The sequence below is a fragment of the Embiotoca jacksoni genome, unplaced genomic scaffold (genome assembly GCF_022577435.1).
Source record: "Embiotoca jacksoni isolate LCO1_2020_lvr unplaced genomic scaffold, fEmbJac1.0.p SCAF_13, whole genome shotgun sequence".
Classification (NCBI taxonomy): Eukaryota; Metazoa; Chordata; class Actinopteri; family Embiotocidae; genus Embiotoca; species Embiotoca jacksoni.
The window spans coordinates 7535479-7554443 of NW_027185263.1; the positions used below are offsets into that span (position 1 = coordinate 7535479).

An 18965-nucleotide genomic window follows, 5' to 3' on the forward strand; every position below is an offset into this window, starting at 1 on the left:
GAAGATTGTTATTTATTGCTATATTGTAGAGTATCATAACAACTTTGAGAATATACATTGTATTCACATGTACTGTGCCATTCTTAAACTCTAATATCAACCTTTAAAGTCACGTGGCGCCGTGGCTTAGTTGGTTAAAGCGCCTGTCTAGTAAACAGGAGATCCTGGGTTCGAATCCCAGCGGTGCCTTTTTTTTTTTTTTTTAAATCGGTTCAGTTTTCTGCATTGAGAAACGTAGAACTTTTTGTTCATTTTTGATAACTACAGCTGCATTATAAAACCCAGTTTTCGGGAACATAGTATTACAGCAAGGAAAAATTGTTTCGCGCCTTCAAAACAGGAAAAGATTTGCCCAGCGTTTGTGACTGCACAGGGGTCTCATAAGAACTACATCGCCAGTAAGACGTCACACTTGTAGGCTTACTGAAGTATTATCTCGTTAAGATATGAAATAATTATGGTAAAGAAAGCAAAACTGGACACCGCGGCACTCACAAGATGCTGAATGAAAAGTGTAGGAGCAAAATAAGCGACTGGAAATACCAGCTATAGTTGGTATTCACTGTGTGTACACTGGGTGTCGCTGTAACAAGCGCTGAAGCTCAAGGTATGGAGGTAAGTAGGGCTGTTTTGTCACCTGGTTTTGACCCCGGAAGAACAAAGGATGTTTATGCTCTGGCGAAATAATAAAAGGGGATTATCATTCTGCAACCGAAGGAGCAGCCTGCAGATTATTGACTCAACTCATCGCACAGCAGCAGGTAATAATAAAAATCACTCAATATACTTCACAAAAAGAAAAAACTCAGAATGCAAACAAATAAATATTAAAAGATTGCAACAAATCGATGAGAAAAACTTTAAAAAACAACAACAACAACCTTATTAATAAGTACAAATGTCATGTAGCTAAATAAATAATGAAAGGCTAATCATTACACTATAAACAGGCTTTTCCACAGGTCTCTTGAGGGTTTAGGTGCCGCGTTAGCGGTGGGGGGCAGTTGATAATCTATAAACTGTATTTTACTGTAATAAAAATATAGTAATGACCAAAAATTTGTAAACCTTATAGTGAAGCCATAGTGGCTTATATGCTGTGAAGAAGCGCTTAGATGCGGCACCTAAGTGTAATAATGGTGAGGAAATTCCTAAAATAGGATTTGTAGTATTTTGTTTCTTCACTGGGTCCACAGTCAAACAAGTGTTTAAATTTAGGACTGAGTATAATGTGGCTTGTATATGTTATATTTAGGCTATGACACCTAGTGACGCATGAATGTGAACCATGCACAATGATTATATAAGTATTATATATAAGTAAGTCTAAGGAATGATGAGTTACGCACGAAGAAAGATGTAAAACAATATCTATAATATAGCATCTTTTTAATTTATCGTGACATTTCTGTCACAATGAGATGCAGCTTTCTGCCCTGCAACTGTCGGCTGGTCAGACTGAAGAGGGCAGCACAGGATCACGGTGCAGCAGTGCAAAAATGCATTTAATTCTTAGCTATGCAGATGAATGCATGTACCAACAGATGATAGTGTGTGCATACAGTGCCAGAGAATAATCACTCAAATGGACCCATATCACCACTTGTGAAAACAAATTATAAAACCTAAAGAAGGTGAACTTTTTTGGTGGGACACGTCCCGCTGTAGCCAACAGTTTGATCTGTTGGCTGCAAGGGATTTTTTTTTAAAAATCTTTGCGATTTAAGGTCAGAGTTTGGTGTGTTGAGTGTGTGTGTGTGTGTGTGTGTGTGTGTGTGTGTGTGTGTGTGTGTGTGTGTGTGGTCTGTATCATCTGGACAAGAATATTGAAGCACTCCCAAAAATTTGATTTAAAGTTTATTAAATCATGCATAATATCAGCATATCCACCTAAGGGGGCACCAGAGGGGTATTTATCACATACTAATGTTGTTACAACAAAAATAACAAGTGCTATTACTATGATTATTATTAGGCTCATACTGTAATAGTCACAAAGAGATTGGTTTAAAACTGAGTGGACCTAAGAGTATTTCTTCCAAACTATCATCAGCTGGTTTATCTCTTCTCTGCCCTTGATGCATCAGGCGCCTCCTCTCGCTCACAGCCCAGCCAGTATTTTGCAATGGATCGTGGGTAAGGAGGGTTGACAGTGTCCACGCGTTTTGTCCGCAGAGCCACTCGGTAGTACTTATCTGCCATCACAAACAGAAGAGAAACACAAACCAAAAGGTGTTAAAGAAGGAAGAGGATCTTGCTTCACTTCTCTGTTCTCTTGAAACACAGCCTGACTTCTTTGTAAAAAAAAAAAAAGACTCCATGTGTTCGTACCTCTCTTGAAAAAATACACATTTTGAACAGGGGTGCTTTTGTACTCCGGAGTGTAGCTCTCATCAGGGATGTCGCTGTAGTCGCTGAAGTCAAACAAATCATCGTAAAACCACAAGTCATCGAACACGTGGCGACTGTGCCTTCCTCGGTGTCCACGCCTCCTGCCGGGCCTCCTCTTCCTACTGCTGCGCCTCCTCGTCGGTGGAGGAGAAGATGGTGGGGGATTTTGACTGAGGAAGACTCGTCCCACCATGGCAGCATCTACCGGGGGCCTAATTCCCTGCCAGTCTCTACTTATGGGACGAGCACCGGTTTGCTGACTGCCGACTGAAAGGCGGACAAAGGACAAAAATTCATGCAGACAGAATATAAGAAATAAGAGATGATCGGAAGCGTACACGCGCGTGTAAATAGACAAAGACGACAGGTGAGACTTACAAGAGGCTCCAAAGAGCTCTGTGAAGAGATCCTCCCACGTTTGATCGCAGAAGAGGTCTGTGTATCGAGTGAACAGCACCGACGGGGAGGACCTGCTCATGTGGACACACTCCTCATGGGACGGCTGTTGCTTGAACTCATATGGATAATACTTGTCCCCTAAAGAAAGAAGCAAGCACATTTTGTAGGACTTTTCCCTCTAAAGACATTTGAAGAAGTCACAATATAAAAAAAAAAAGTTTAAATAATAACAACCGATGATTCCGTTCAGCTGCAGCTGTGTCAGTGTCCTGCGGTCCTTATTATTATTAACAACTGTGTTTTCCTCACAAGTCAAAAATTATTTGAAAAAGACAGAGAGAGATTAAAACTTAAGATATGTTTCAATTTTCATGAGCTTTTTTTTTTTTTTATAAAACTTGTAACTCTTTTCTCCGGGATGCTCTTCTGACTGCTGCTTGTTAAACATTTAAACGTGTATGCCAAAAAGTGTAAGCATCCTCATACAGTGCTGTACTTCATAATTCAGGATGAAATGATGAGACAAGGAAACGCCACTTTAGAGAAAAAAAAGTTCCCAAGAAGTACTCAGATCTGTCAGTTAAGTAAAAGCAGTGTTACCAGGAAAGTCAACTTTTTACTTAAAACTTTACTTAATACTAACAACTATCAGCATCACAACATGCTTAAAGTATCAAAAGTAGAAGACTCATTGTGCAAGTTGCATTGCTGTGTAAGCATGGCTTTAATGGTACTGCTGGTAAAGATGGGGCAACTTTAGTTTAATGTAATATAATATATTCATAATATATTGATTATATTTTCATTAATTTAAGTAACTAAAGCTGTCATAAATATTTTGTGCAAAATGTAAAATAAAAGTAAAATATTTTCTATGTATATATAAAGTAAATCTAAAATATGCAAGTAAATGTGCTTTGTTAAATTGTCCTATAAAGTGTCACAAAGTGAATAATGAACAGGATAAGAAACACAAAAAAAAACTATTTCATTCATTTTACAAATCTTTAGTGACTTTTTGTAAAATTGTTTTTTATTTTGAAATACAATATGGATTTACTTCCCAGGGTTATAAAAAAAAACACCTTTTCAAATACGACACTTAAACTGCTTCAATTTCATCTATTTTCTTCATTTTAAAGGGCCGTGACTGAGCACAAAAGATTTGAAACCACTGCTTTAGGCACTACGTGGTTTACAATACAGTGTCGGATAAAAGTAGGACCCAAGTCGCTTTTGAATCTTGACAAACTTCACTCATCCCCGCACACAAATACCTTGGAAAAAGTAGGCTTTCTCCTTGCCACGGTGATTCGGTGCTGGTACGGCAAATGCGGCATCAACGTCGTCTGGAATGCCATCAAAGCCGACTGAAATGTCCCGTGGATAGTCTTCATCCAAGACATCACCGTCAAACCTCCAGTACTTGTTCCCCTGAGACAGAATAAAGTCCAAAACAGTGAGGTTTGAATCTGCCACTGTACGTTGCCAGGTTCGTGAGCACCATTTACTTTCCCTGATGACTGGAACATAGCTTGCTTTGTACTATGTTCAGACACACCCTTGCTGCGTCTCCATGTTGCTAATGCTTTTATTTAGCTGGGGGCAACATTAGCAGTGGCACAGCACAAAATAATGGGTCTGATACATATGCAGCCTCAGCTGGCCCTCTTTCCCTGCTACATCCATTATCATACTGGTATAAAAAAAACAAACAAACAAATGCATTTTGGGATCGCTAATGAAGCCTCTACAAACACTAATTATAACAAAGAAAATGATTTTTCTTTGTCTAAGAAAATCTAAGAAAAAGACAAAAGTGGAAACCTTACTGTAGTGTTTTATTTAAACTGAATTACGCTGATTGGAAACTTTTTTGTGTGTGTAATTGAGGTGAATTAGTGCAGCTAACACTGTAGAAGAAGCATGCAGTAATAAAAATGACTCAAAGACCTAAACAAATATGTAGCTCCAGTGTTAAACCTGAAAATACTACGACACTGTACATTAGTTTAAGATTTAGTTTGGAGTTGAATTTCTTCTGACAAACTCCTGAGCCATTCTAGCTTTTATTTTTTATGATTCAAGTTGGATTTCTATTTAAAGATCCATCAAAATACACTGAAACTCCACCTACTGGTTGATAAAACCACTTGCTGTTCCCAGACTGAATGTAGACAGATAGGAGCTTCTACCTTAAACAGGTAGGATTTTCCCTGGCAGTTGATGCGTGTGAACGCAGCGCTGATGGGCCCCGAGATTCCCCACACATCCTGGATGAGTTTGGGGTATCCGGGAAGTACGGACTTGTCATCCAACTCGAAAAAATATTCACCTAGGAGGAAGAGCAGGCCTCGGATCAGTGATTTTATGACGTGAAAGATGACCCTCTGACAGTAAAGTGAAACGAGGAGAATTTTTTTTTTTTTTTCTTGTAAATTGAGTTCAGGACAGAATGTGGATGATCTGTAAAACACTTTTCCAAACTCATCTATTTTTAGGTTACTGAAAATTGACATTTTGGATATGCACAATAAAGCACAGAGCACAGTAAGGTAGGAAACCTATTTGGATATGCAGGTTTTTACCTCTAAATGCATAGATCGATCCATTCTTCAGCTGCAGAAAGGCGTCAAAAGGCCGTCCACTGCACGGCGCCGCGTCGGGCTCTGCAGGTGGTTTGGGCCCGTGTGTGGTGTTGGGCGGTGGGGCGGCAGTGATGGTTGGTGCCACTGTGTTTACAGTTGGCGTGAGAGTTGTAGTGTAGTTGTTAAGACTTGTCACTACTTCTGTTACGTACTCTGGCTCCTCAAAGGTATCACCTCGAGCAACTGAGGGCAGAACAGGAAGGAGTTATGGTCACATGACGATGTTTCAGTCGAAAACAATCGTTTTAAAAAGCCAAGAACTTGTTCATTCAGCAAAAATCTAAGTTTCCACTCCTGTACTGACTTTTTTTGGGGCAGGCGGTGTAAAAGTCCCCACAACAGCTTCCATAATACACACACATGGAGTCACATTGACATTTCCTCTGCGGGTTGAAGGAGCCACAGCGACCCGCACAGGACTCTGTGGAAATGCAGTTTGTTTGTTTCAGTGGGAAATAACAGGCATTCATACTGTACAGTGCACACTGGTTAGAGCATTCAGAGACCAGTGAAAGAAGAAGTACTTTACTGAGGTGAAAGTGCCAATGCAGCACTATAAAACGCTATCAGCAAAAAGTATCTAAAACAAAAGTACTTTTTTGACTCACACATGATTATATATTTTATGATTGGATTGTTTCTAATTGTGATTTATCAATTTGGACATTTTACTGTTGTGGATGGTCGAGACGGAGCTCGTTGTAGCCACTGATTTTACAGTTACTTGGTCACTCCAATGGGTCACCAAAAATACATGTGAGGGGTTGTGATGTGATTAGTGATGAAAGAACCAAAAACCAAAGGTCTGCTGCACAATTCTTATTTCCTTTTTTGAACTCTTATAGTTATTATATATGTAAAAAAATAAAATTGTATGTATGAATATATTGGATATTTTTGCTCTTTGCGACTCGAGCCTTTGTTAGAATGAAGCCATGTCGCTATTTACTGAGGAAAAGTCTCCTTTTATGCAACAACTCACGACGGCTGAAACGTGACCCTTTTTTATTATACGTCACAAATGTCAGGAGCAACAGCGTCATATTTTATATTATCTTTAACGTAAACTCTTACTTTGAAATTTTTTTTTCAAATAAATGTAACGGTAAATCGTACAATATATTTCCCTCTGAAATGCAATGGAAAGGAAAAAGTAGCAAAAAATGGATATACTCTGTACTATACTATATACTATACTATCCTATAAAATACAACTATCACTTAAGTACAGCACTTTAGAAAATGTACTTGGTCACCTTCCATAAATAACATCAATTTAGATGCACATACAAACACGTTATATTTTAAATAGAGAGTTCATGCAGCTGCAAGTAAAACCACACAGGATGAACTTATACTGAAAATGTCATTTGTTGACATGAATAAATATAAGCATATATACTACATTAAATTTAATACATTATATAATACTTAAAAATACAATATGTTACTAATAGTTTAATAAATATAGTCCTTTAACAGTCCGTAATGGTAAAGTTGTTTCTGCTGAGTGAGTTGTGAACATGGAACACAAAAGATCAGTTGATTAGATTTCTATTTTGTTTCTATTTTAAGACTGTCTGGAGGACTTACCCTCTGCAGCAAAGGTGGTGCTCAGCAGGAGGACGAGGCCCAGCAGAACCACCGCTGGCTTCATACCGAAAATATCGCAGAAAATATCCCACTCTCAAACCACAACTAAAAATACTGAGAGTTTTTGAGTGAATTTCACTCGCAGCCTGTTTGCAATACTGAACTATCAGATGAGTTTGAGCCAAGTGCCCCACTTTGGGGTTTAGCACTGTGTGCAGATGATCAATAGATCTTTTTCAGAACTCTGCTCACCCCCCAGGCGTCCGCTCTCCTGATTGGTCAACGCTCAACTGTGACAATCATTAAACAGCGAGGGCAGATCTGTGACCCGTCTGCCCAGAAACACTATCCTCAGATAGCACAAAAATGATCATTATAAGGCACAGGATCCTTTATTTCCCCATCATCTGGCAAAATTGAACTCCAAATGAATTTTATAATCATTTTAATGTTGGATTGATTTTTCTATGCTTAACTCAGAAAATAGTTGAAATGCATAAAAAATAAATAAAAAAAAGACAGCAAAAATGTATCTTGTTTTGTGGATCAGATATTTTACACCGTATTTGTAACTTCTGGTCAAATCACTTCATAAGTAAAGAACATGCATCTGAGCTCAAACATTGTGTAACCAGGTCAGTCTTCTTCCTCCATTGATCTCTGGTGAAAGTAAACAAACCGAAAACAAACACAATGCTTTCATCTTCCAAATTTAGCCCTGATAACAAGAGTATTTATTTTTTTATTTTTTTATTTAAAAAGGAGCGTGAGAAAGAGAGTGTTTTTCATTTTGGATTACAACTCGCAGCAGATTGGCAGAAAGAAGCAGATTCATCAGATTCAGGGAGAGAAGCAGGGTTCACCTGCAGACTGATTAAGGACATTCGTAGCACTTCTTTATCACTCACCCATCTGACCACCAGGCATCTGTTAAACACCGAACTGAACGAAAACAGAAACATTGTGGTCAAACAGTGATGATATTTTCGGTTCAAATTTAAACTGAAGCCCGTCAGTCCAGCCCGGATACACCAGTCCAAACAACAAAGGAAGTCGGTGGCATTTAAAAATGAAGAGAAGTGGACATTGATTGTCGGTGCAGCTTGTATCAGTTATACTTTGGTTGCCATCATGTCTCTAATAGCTGTCAGTTAATAATGCAAAGAACAGTTCGAGGAACACAAAGAATAGAAATATGTGTGAGTGTTGTTGGCTTCAGAAAGATATATTTATTTTGATATTTAAAAGCAAAGTGTGAGCCTGCCTGTCGATTCTTCTTCTTCTGCTGTAGTATCAGCTACAGTATAACGTCAGGGCCCTGACAGAAGGCTGGATAAGGCTGTTATTTCTCTCTGATTTACAGCTTTGAGTAGGTGGAAGTAAATATTTTACAGATATGACTCTGACCTGGTGATGGACACGAGTAGACTTGTTGAATTTCAAGGCCAAGGTTGTTAATTTTGGCCTCCCAGTTGTGCAGCTGTTGCTGACTGAATTAGTGAATTCATTTTGGTTTACAAGTAAATATTTATTCCAAATATGAATCTGGTCAATGAATGTGTCATCTGCACTGGTGGTGACGAAAAAGAGGCTGGCTTTCAGAGCACAATGATCACCAAACCTTTGGGCTTTTCATTATAGACAGGGCACACATAATGGATTGAGGTAGACAGTTAAGTTTACGGTAATTTCCCTACTTTTTATTAAGCTCATCTTGATTTAATTGCAATGACCGTGTCCGGTAATCAATTCAAACTTTTCCTAAAAAGTTACTTTTTGAAATTAAGGACGTTTAAAATGCTGAAGTACTAAAGTTTAAAACGGATATGGAAAATCAACCATGTATGTGTATATGTATAGATACGAAAACTTGTGGAATTGTTTTCACATCAGCTGCACATTTTTTTTGTACTCGTTGGTTTTTGAATTGACAAACAAGACACAAGGTGTTAATTAATGAACTTTAGTAATTTTTTAAAGCAGGTTTGGTTACTAAATAAAGCCAAGCTGACGGTCTCCTCGTTTCTCATTCCTGTGCTAAACAAGGTGTATGGCTATTTCAAATTACTCCTTAAAAAGTACATATTTGGTTACCAGAATTTGGTACTATCAAACATTGCAAAATGTCTTTGGTTGTTTATAGGGTCAATATAAATACTTTGAAACATGATAACATTTTTATTTAAGTAGCTCCAATAATTGTTTGGGGAAAAAAAAGTTTTTTGTCATTATCGCTGTGGTGCCTCCATGCAGTAGGTTTGTGTGCCATCAACGTATATACCTACATAGCTCTGCGATAATTTTATTCATACATAGATACATATTTATAGACTACAATATATATGAAATACATAGATAACATAAGAAATAACAAAAATATTTTAAAAATATATGACGATTTATTTTCCAGTAACATTTTCTTTTGTAACTGCATTAATTTATATTTAGGTGTCAGATTTTCAAATGTTCCTTGTTCTTGACATTACCATAGGTTTCAGCCTGGAAACTCGAGTAGTCACCTCATAATATGTCACTTTGTAAAACAAGTCTGAATCTAAGGCAACAGGCAGTGAATCTACAGAGTGTTTAGGTCATCAAGATCTACAGGAGCCCAGGATAGAGAAGGACAGGGCACATGTAAATGCTTTTGTTCAGCTAATGGAGAGATATAGTTTTTGGGTCTAAAAAATTAGGTCAATTTGGAAGTGCCATAAACTGCAACACCACCGAGGGCCACTAGGGGCTGACTCCAAAAAGCCCTTGGCTCCATAGACTCCCATTCAACTTATCTCATTAAATACAAAGTCAATAAAAAAATATTCACGAGTCAATTTCCTCTCATTTGTGAAAGTCACTCCTTCTTATTCATTTTTTGGTGGTCCATCTGAAAAGAATCTTATCATTAATAAGATATTAGGCCTAAAAAGATCGTATTTTTGGGGGCTTGTCTGTTTGATTGTCAGACTTCCGTTATCGGTAAGCAGGGCATAGTGTCCTCGGGTTTCCAATCAGATTGAGTCAGATTCCTGCTCCCTCGTCCCCAGCTCGTCCAAACATGGTCACTTCTGGCTCAGAAATACAGAGATGGCAACAACCAAAAGGCTTCAGAATGGCAGTTCACAAACTAATGAGTTATTCACAGTGAAAGTGGGCATCATTTATTAAAACTCCGTACAAACTTTTGGCTTGTCCACACCTTGCATTGTTGACTTTAATTGGGTCTCAGCCTAGCTGGCACATGCACAACACCTGACCTTTGGTTAAATCTGACTTGGCTACACTCCGTCACGTGATAAACCTGTCAATAGTTTGGCTATCTGCCCCCCTCATCGGTCAATCCCTCCCCTCTCTGTATCTTTACTGCTACATTTCTCTCTTTCCCAACAACTTCATCTGCCTTTCTGTTAAGGATCGTAAGCTCTTTGGAGTTGAGTTAATGTTTGATATGCTAGAGATAAATTGCTCTCACTTTAGTCTCTTTACTTCAGTAGCTTTGTGAAGCTCATCTCTACCTCAAGCTCACCTGAACTTGGTCGGTACCTGAATTTGTACATGTCCGCTCGCAGCCTCTTCTTCACAATCGGACTTGTGTTTGTTTTGAGTTGGCGAACAGACTTCAGGCAAGCTTTTTGACTCTGGGTTGTTTGTTAGTTTTTTTTTTTTTAAAGCATCATGGGTAGGTGCTTGAAGTGGTTGTGGTACCACAGAAACTTCATCATCATCATCGTCACTCCACTCATCCTCCTTCCTCTGCCACTTGTGTTTCCGACATCGGTGAGTGTGTGTGTGCGTGGAGGTAACTTTGCTATAGCCTGTATCGGACATGTGGTTTCACATTCCAGCAGTAGGTCTACGTAGAGGAAGATGAAAAGATTGACTGTAACCAAAAATGTATATTTAATGATTTTTTTTTTTTATGTTCAAACTGTAGATAAATATATATTATATTATATTGTAAAGTAAGTAAATTGTAGGAAAAGACAAATGCATGCAACATGATACTATTATGATCAAACGAAATACCATTATTATTGCACTACTGAAAATATTTAACATATTTTGTTGTTCCTTGATACTATTTTATCTTAATTTTTTCAAAGTTTAAGTGCCACAAAGCAGACACGCTTATTAAAATGACCCGCAGAGTTCAACAAGGTCTCACCTGCGTGGCAGTGGAAAGTTTTGTGTCGGGTAGTTTAAACAGTACCCGTAAACTCATAAAGAGTTATCTTGTGAGACAAGAGCACAACAAAGTGTTGCTGCATGTGTACCATACTGCCTTTTAAAGAGAGCGGCCAGAGATAAGACAAAGGACGACATACTGCACGTGTTCACTATAACTGTTTCTGTCGCTGCTTCTGTGTCTGTGCAAAATCCAATCAGATCTGTGCCTGTATCAAAGCAGGATCTTGACACATGAGCATATTTAAATAATATCTTGTGTGTTTGCAGGAAGCAAGATGCGGTTATGCGATCATCCTCATGGCTCTGTTCTGGTGTACAGAGTGTATGCCTCTGGCTGTGACCGCGCTGCTGCCAGTCGTCCTCTTCCCCATGATGGGCATCATGAAAGCTGGAGCGGTACAGCTCTTATTTAGACTTCTGTGCTTCATTATGTGACAGCTTCCATATACGTGTATGTTATTGATACCTGCTTATGACTTTAAGACTCTCAGATATTCTTCATGCGAAGATGTCAACTACTTCTAAGGTTTTCTTTTGCTTCTGCTTGAGTTTTTGCACGTTGTTGTGAGTCGCAGAAAGGTCTCCATTCAAAGGGAAGGTGAGAAGCTATAGCACTGGGAGCAAAGTGTTATAACGAGATGCCACTATGTCTCTTGTTAACACAAGAGGGAAGAGAGGAAAATGGGACCAATTTGAGCTAAATTGATCACTTTAAAAAGAAATATATTTGGCCTCCGAAACAATGAGGCCAGGATCATCTCCAAGAGAACAGACGCTACAATAGTACAATAGATTTGAAAATTTTATGAAACGTTGCATACTAAAAAATTACAATCTGACGCTTAGTCAGTTCTTTTTCGGGCATATTTTTAGTAGCATGTAGAAATCTGATGATCCTAGTGTTTCACATTTATTTCCCATAAAACAAATTTAATGATACATGACATCTGTATGGGACAGCAGGTCCATATGTTACTATGCTATAATGCTCTGACATATCTTTGAGATAACACTTACGTTAGTGTCTGTGTGATCTGTTTCAGGTCAGTATTGAGTACCTAAAAGACTCTAACATGCTGTTCATTGGTGGGCTGTTGGTGGCCATCGCGGTGGAGTACTGGGGCCTTCATAAACGCATCGCTCTCCGCGTTTTGCTGCTGGTTGGTGTTCGTCCCTCCTTGTAAGAGAGCCTCGGGTTACTGCTCACCAGCAGTCTTTCAGATCATTTTATTTTATCCATCACAATCGTTTGCTTATTACAAATTTACAGTGAAAAATAACATTGCACAAATCCTCCTTTTGGTCCTTTTCATAATGTAAAGTGGCCTTTTGTCCCTTCAGGATGCTAGTGGATTAAGGTTGGCAACTTTTGACTGATATCACCCAACAATCAGATGTATTAAATGTAAAAAAAAAAAAACATCCATTTGAAAATTTTTTTTAATGTTCTGCTAGGTACTGTTACTCCGAGAGCTCAACACAGTGGAAACTTGGAAGATACACTCAATAAGACAAAATAAAAGGAAATGAAGAATCACTTCAAGTACAGAAAATATGAATAGTCAACTTCAGCAATTAGTCACAAACCATGGTAAGAAATAGTGAGTCCAGGAGGGTTTGTAATGTCCTTGAGTCCAAGTGAACGTATGTACCAAATTTGAAGAAATTCTTTCAAGGCGTTCCTGAGATAAAGCTTTCATGAGAATTGAATGGATGGATAAGGCAGACATGAGTTCACATTGACCTTTGAACACCAAAATCTCCTTGGGTCCAAGGGAAGATTTGTGTCAAATAGGAAAACATTTCCTCAAGGTGTTCTTGAGATATCATGCAGTCTCTGTCCCATGTCTATCCTTTTCAACACATTGCTCTTCATGATCACCAGGATCATCATCTTCACTCCTTTCACTCCCCTCTCACGCAGGTTATTGATGGGCTTCATGATTGTGTCATCCTTCCTGTCCATGTGGATCAGCAACACAGCCACCGTAGCCATGATGCTGCCCATCGCACAAGCTGTGCTCCAACAGCTGAAAGCCTCCGAGGCCCGAGCAGATGAACAAGATTTCCGATCTGCGGCCGAGGACAACCACGCGTTCGAGCTCGAGATCAGACAAACAAAGCAGGAAACGCCAGATGAAAAACGAGACAGTGTGTGTAAGTAAAACGTCTGCTACATCAATGGGAAAGTAACTTTTCCAATAACTTTTAATTTCATAATGTGTCGGGCTTCAGCTGAGCCTGAGTGCAGTCCAGAGTCACTGCCGGAGTCCAGGAGCAAAGCACTGGAAGCGAAGTACAGACTCCTGACCAAAGGGATGAGTCTGAGCGTGTGTTACTCTGCCAGCATCGGAGGCACGGCCACCTTAACCGGCACCACCCCTAACCTCATCCTCAAGGGTCAAATCGACAAGTAAGACTTTCATCAATAATTTTTTTTTAGGGGTATAGCAACTGATTGTCCTGTTTGTGCTCCCCTAGTCTCTACATCTGTTTGTGTCTGAAGGATCTTCCCTGGAAACGGTGATGTGATCAACTTTGCCAGCTGGTTCGGCTATGCTTTTCCCCACATGGTGCTCATGCTGGTGCTCTCCTGGCTCTGGCTTCAGTTTTTATTCCTGGGCTTCAAGTAAGACAACCTCAGCTTTGTATATAATCGGCTGCAGATGCTTGTCTAACTAATAAAGTTTTTTATATACCCTAGCACTATGTTTAGATTAAATTGACCTCACTTACACTGTGAGGTATTTAAGGTAGAAAACTACTATACACAATGATTTCTCTGGACAATCCTGACTATTCAGTACATTGACAGCGGACATACACATTGTTGTTGAGTTTTTAAAATGAGGTTTTGCTTGCAATGCTTTGATCACAACAAACTGAATTCATCTGCAAGGTAAAGAAAGATTACTTACGTGACATTACATCAATGCAGTGAATAAAATCATCGATTCAGTAAATAAAGCTGATAATTTGCTTCATTCAATCTTAAAGTTAAAGCAATCCAGCAAACTTTGTCCACACCTAAACGATCTCTCCTTCATTTGTGGACCAACTGCATCATCTTTTCACTTTGTGCTGTTCTCCTCAGCCTGAAGGAGACATTTGGCTGCTGTGTGAAAACCGAGAGAGATAAGGAGGCACACACAATGATAAAGGAGGAGTACAGGAAGCTGGGCAACATGAAGTTTTCCGAGGGGGCGGTGCTCACCATCTTTGTCCTGCTTGTGGTTCTGTGGTTCACCAGGGAGCCGGGCTTCATCGACGGCTGGGCAACAGTGCTCTTCAATAAGGAGGATGCGTGAGTCTTTTGCTTTCTCCATATTTTTTGCATGACTTTAAAGGATAAAGTGATGTTCTGTGCTTATCTTATTAATCCTTTATTGTTTGTGTAACTAAAGTGTGATATAAATGAATCCTCTGAAGCTCCAGTGTGGTCCAAAAACTATTAGAAAGTACAATAGTAAGACACATCTCACACTGGATGTCATGTTACTGGCAAGAGTTCACAAGAAGAGAGGACCCAAATGCACGACGCACTGTTACTAATGGTAAAGGAAGAAAGTAGAAACTTTGCCCAGAAGGAACTGGCAGAAAAACAGCACTCGAGACAGAGACGCTGAAGCGGGGAGGCTGAAACAGAGATAACTGATTGTGTGTTAAGGCAGTTGGGAACCTTCGAAACAATGAACTGACAACAAAATAAGGGACCAAGGACTAAATACTCAAAGTTGAGAAAAATGAGGGACAGGTGAAACTAATCAAACCAAAACACAGGGGGATGCGTAATGAAAGAATAAAGCAGGAAATACAACAAACTAAAAGGCAGCACAATAATTTCCTTAACTGTGATAGACATGGGAAGTGTGCCGATGTGTGTCATAAGTGTTGTGGAGTTGTTGAAGGTGCAAACACAACAGGTTGATGCCAGATGGAGGTGAGTGAGAGTGAACACATGTGCTGACTTATATAGCCGGGAAGGCCCAGGTGAGCTACATTAGCTGATGACCCTCTCATGTCAGCCAACTTCCCTCCATAATAGGCTTGGATTACCTCCAAGACAGTGGGTGCCCCATAGTTCACATGTTAGCACTGTAACAGCACTGTGAAACAGAGCAGAACACCTGGTAGCAACATATTTAAACAACAGTATTTTATCTTGTGTCCTTCAGGTTCGTGACAGACGGAACAGTCGCCATCTTAATGTCAATGCTCTTCTTCTTCATTCCCTCCCAGTTGCCCAAATGTGGCAGCTATGGTTACGACGACGCAGGTGAGATATTAATTTCGACTTGACTCTTAACGCAGTCCTTTTAATGATGTTCCTGTGACCTACATTACAGCTCACTGAGTTTTGATTACTCTGCGGATGTGACTCCGCTGTTTCAAGTTAATTACTGTTCTATGTTCAAACTTCATCTGGATCTCACAGGTAAGATGGTGAAGGCTCCCCCGACTCTGCTGAACTGGCAGGTGGTTCAAGAGCGAATGCCTTGGAACATCATCCTGCTGCTGGGAGGAGGCTTCGCTCTGGCTGCCGGCAGTGAGGTAAACGTTGGCGAACACCATGTTGTCTACATTTAGAGCCTCTTGCTCCCTTTTATACAGTGTTGAGTATCAGACAATTTTGGTGTTCAAATATTCTTGGTTACAAAAACAACTAACTACTAACCCTAACCGATAGCTGAAACCTGACTGCACCCCAGGCCTGTCACTCAAACCAACACGCGGCCCAAAAAAACACTTTTAGAGGCCCTAAATCTAATTAATGATGGAATTCTTTTCAAATGAACCGTTAGAACACTGATCAGAAGGAGTGAATTTAGTGAATGACACCATAACGACTTGTAGTTGTAGTTGTTGTTTGAATAGAAGTTCAGTCAGGAGATCATCAGAGTATATCAGAATACATTTCCTGGTAAACATGACTATTCGTACCAAACTTCATAGCAATCCATCCAAATTTGGATGAAGTTTGCGGCCCAATCAACAGACATCCTCAGAGCCACACTGCTAGCTTTTCTCAAAAGATCCACATGTATTATTCATTTATTATTATCGCTATCATTAAGGCAGTAATTTTTACAGGAGTCTGGCCTGTCCAAGTGGTTGGGAGAAAGCCTGGCACCTCTAGAGAAAATCCCCCCCTTCGCCATCTCGTTGCTGCTCAGCATGCTTGTGGCGACGTTCACTGAGTGCTCCAGCAACACAGCCACCACCACCCTCTTCCTGCCCATCCTGGCCTCGATGGTAAACTGAACTCAAACGTTCACACGCGTGTGCACACGCTGTGCATTTAACTATGTTGTGTTTTGTGTTTCTTAGTCCATAGCTATCAAGATGCACCCACTTTACGTGATGCTGCCCTGCACCATGGCTTCCTCTCTGGCCTTCATGCTGCCTGTGGCAACACCACCCAACGCCGTTGCCTTCTCTTTTGGAAAACTCAAAGTCTTGGACATGGTGAGTTCCTTACACATATACAGTCCATAATACAGTCTAGACCGTATGTTTCTTGAGTCTAATTCAAAAGCAGTGAGTCAGAGGTTTGTGTCTTTGCTTAGATTTGCTCTGTGACTTCCTTGTTAGTTACCAGCACCAGAAAATCTAAAGTTTAAGGTCTTGAGGCGATGTATTGTTGGAGTTAATGTGGGATGAGCCAGAAATCGAGAATCAGAGAGTTACATGGACACATTTAGAAAAGTAAACCCTTCCAAATATCTTCAGTGTTAGTGCTACAGGTCTGATGGTCCTGAAACAAACAGGCTCCAACTTTACTCCTCTGTATCCTGTTCAGAACGTGGCTGTCTGTTTCCTCAGGTTAAAGCCGGCTCCATGCTGAACCTCATCGGGATCCTGACCATTAATTTAAGCACCAACACCTGGGGATATGTCATGTTTGACATGGGCACCTTCCCTCAGTGGGCCAACATTACACAACCTTGAGTTAGAGCGAGATAAAGAGAAGGAATGAAGTAGAATTGGTTTAAAATCTTCAGTGTTTCTATTTAAGATTGCCTGATGTCACAGTCAAACACTCATTCAATCTTCTTCATGAGGACAGCGGGGTTTGATTAGATTTGATTGACGGGACAGTGACAGCCCATCAGAATCGGATTCTTATGTTAATAAATTCAGATTGTTGCATGGAGGAAAATGTCACATTTTTTAACTGAGCCCCGTCGACTTTAAACCAGTGAGAAAAGCTCTGCAAAAAAACAAAACAAATACAGAAATCTGTCATGTGAAATAACCAAACAAAATAGTCTGTTCTTACTCATTCTAGGAAGCTCAAGTAGAAAAAAAAAACAACGTTTTCAGGGCCTTTAGAAGACACAAGAGAAAACCACTTTGAATTTAAACAGCTGTAGCAGAAGCTTTTATTTTTAATAAAGGAAGAAAAGGAGGAAATTACAGTTTAAACAGAGTAAAGAAAACATAATGAAAGAGAATTCAGTTTAAAAATAAAACGACACTCCAAATTCATGTTTTAAGTCTAAATTAACTTGTATTACTACAAAACGTTAGCCTTAAAACTAAAATAGTGATAAAGGATTTACAACTGCAGCTGAGTTAAACTTTAAGGGCTGTCAGACTATGATTGATAATATTGAACAGAATCTCCTTTGTTAGCATTCATTCCTTCCTCGTGCCGTACTGATGACAGAAGAAAAGAGAAATGATGTTTGTTTTGAAAAAGGCAATGGAGTTCATTTCCTCATGTCCTTGAAAGTGTCCTCATCTTATCAATCTATTTATCATTTACAGATGATACCACAGATCATGTGTTTGAGTGATTATTAAGAATAATGTGATTACGAGTGATGCTGTGTTTACAGGCAGAATGTCGCTGAGATGAATGTGAATTAATTCTATCAGTCAATTTAACTTATTTAGTGGTCCTTTTGCTGGATCTAAAGTCTTTGTTTTTTTATCAGTGTTTTTGTCACATATTTTTTACCATGAGCCAGCATCAGCTTTATATATCTTATCTGCTCATTTGTAAACACCAAAGTCGCCAACTTTAGGTGATTATAAGAATGCATGTAATGGATTTAATTGGATTTCAAATCGAATATTGGAGATTGGTTTAGTTCTTGCTGAAATGTCACTAAATATAAAACTGAAGGCATCAGCTGGTTGACTCAGCCCAAAGACTAGAAACTGGATGCAAGAGGTAGCCCAGCTCTGAAGTTTCAATGAACTCCTCTAAATTCACAACTTGTGTTTTTCATACTTCTGTTTTTGTATAATTTAAAATAAAGTACATAACAGGTTGTGATCTTTATAGGTGCTGGTATGCTCAGTTTAAAGCCAGGCTAGTGGTTTACAGTGTTTATGCTAAACTAAGCTAAATGTCTCCTGCTTCACACTGAATTGACAGATATCAAGTAGAGCAAATCTCTAAAACTATTCCTTTAACAGTTCTCCTTCAGTTATTAAAATGTCTTTAAGCATCGAGGAAGGCGAATCATGGAAAGTGCACAAAATAAGAGCGGGAAGGTAAATTGTACAACGAGTGCAGGTGAAAAGGTTGGTTGAAGGATACCTGCGAGATAAGAGGCTGCCAACAGGATGAGACTGTCATTGAGGCCAGTTTCTATCAGGTTTGTTATAAGTGAATGTAATAAAGTGAACAGACAGAGACAGACATCCCAGCAGAGTGATGTATTTTTTCAACATTAGATGTAATATACGAGCCATTTACTGTATATTCTGAAAATAAAGGATCATCATGCGAAGCAA

At 39.4% G+C, this 18965-nt stretch overlaps 2 protein-coding genes and 1 non-coding gene across 4 annotated transcripts; 2 read left to right on the forward strand and 1 right to left on the reverse strand.

The window, feature by feature from the left end:
* The first annotated feature begins 115 nt into the window (after positions 1-115).
* On the forward strand, positions 116-189 carry trnat-agu (transfer RNA threonine (anticodon AGU)). The gene has a single exon. It is a non-coding gene; the product is annotated as a tRNA-Thr (tRNA).
* Positions 190-697: 508 nt separating this feature from the next.
* Positions 698-18961, forward strand: slc13a2 (solute carrier family 13 member 2). Of its 2 annotated transcripts, none has more exons than XM_069146151.1 (12): positions 698-761; positions 11484-11612; positions 12260-12396; positions 13141-13373; positions 13452-13629; positions 13723-13845; positions 14311-14520; positions 15392-15492; positions 15652-15767; positions 16308-16469; positions 16545-16682; positions 17040-18961. In XM_069146151.1, the coding sequence occupies exons 2-12, from the start codon at positions 11514-11516 to the stop codon at positions 17163-17165; spliced, it is 1623 nt and encodes a 540-aa protein (XP_069002252.1). In that variant the 5' UTR covers positions 698-761; positions 11484-11513; the 3' UTR covers positions 17166-18961. The 2 variants fall into 2 exon arrangements, with proteins under 2 accessions (XP_069002252.1, XP_069002250.1); XM_069146149.1 differs by lacking the exon at positions 698-761 and adding an exon at positions 10668-10805.
* Positions 1845-7226, reverse strand: vtnb (vitronectin b). Its single transcript, XM_069146152.1, has 8 exons — positions 7032-7226; positions 5743-5859; positions 5379-5621; positions 4986-5125; positions 4068-4224; positions 2770-2928; positions 2332-2658; positions 1845-2195 (listed from the first exon to the last, which is right to left on the reverse strand). Exons 1-8 carry the CDS (start codon positions 7093-7095, stop codon positions 2059-2061), a joined length of 1344 nt encoding a protein of 447 aa, XP_069002253.1. The 5' UTR covers positions 7096-7226; the 3' UTR covers positions 1845-2058.
* Positions 18962-18965: the final 4 nt, after the last annotated feature.

Excerpts from the sequence above, each read along its gene's own strand:
- slc13a2 (XM_069146149.1), top strand. The coding sequence starts at position 10,704 with ATGGGTAGGTGCTTGAAGTGGTTGTGGTACCACAGAAACTTCATCATC. Across the intron at positions 15,493-15,651 it reads CTATGGTTACGACGACGCAG|GTAAGATGGTGAAGGCTCCC; the intron begins GTGAGATATTAA and ends TGGATCTCACAG. Across the intron at positions 16,470-16,544 it reads TGCCCATCCTGGCCTCGATG|TCCATAGCTATCAAGATGCA; the intron begins GTAAACTGAACT and ends TGTGTTTCTTAG.
- vtnb (XM_069146152.1), bottom strand. The coding sequence starts at position 7,095 with ATGAAGCCAGCGGTGGTTCTGCTGGGCCTCGTCCTCCTGCTGAGCACC. Across the intron at positions 4,225-4,985 it reads GAAAATCCTACCTGTTTAAG|GGGAACAAGTACTGGAGGTT; the intron begins GTAGAAGCTCCT and ends ATTCTGTCTCAG. Across the intron at positions 2,196-2,331 it reads TGTGTATTTTTTCAAGAGAG|ATAAGTACTACCGAGTGGCT; the intron begins GTACGAACACAT and ends TTGTGATGGCAG.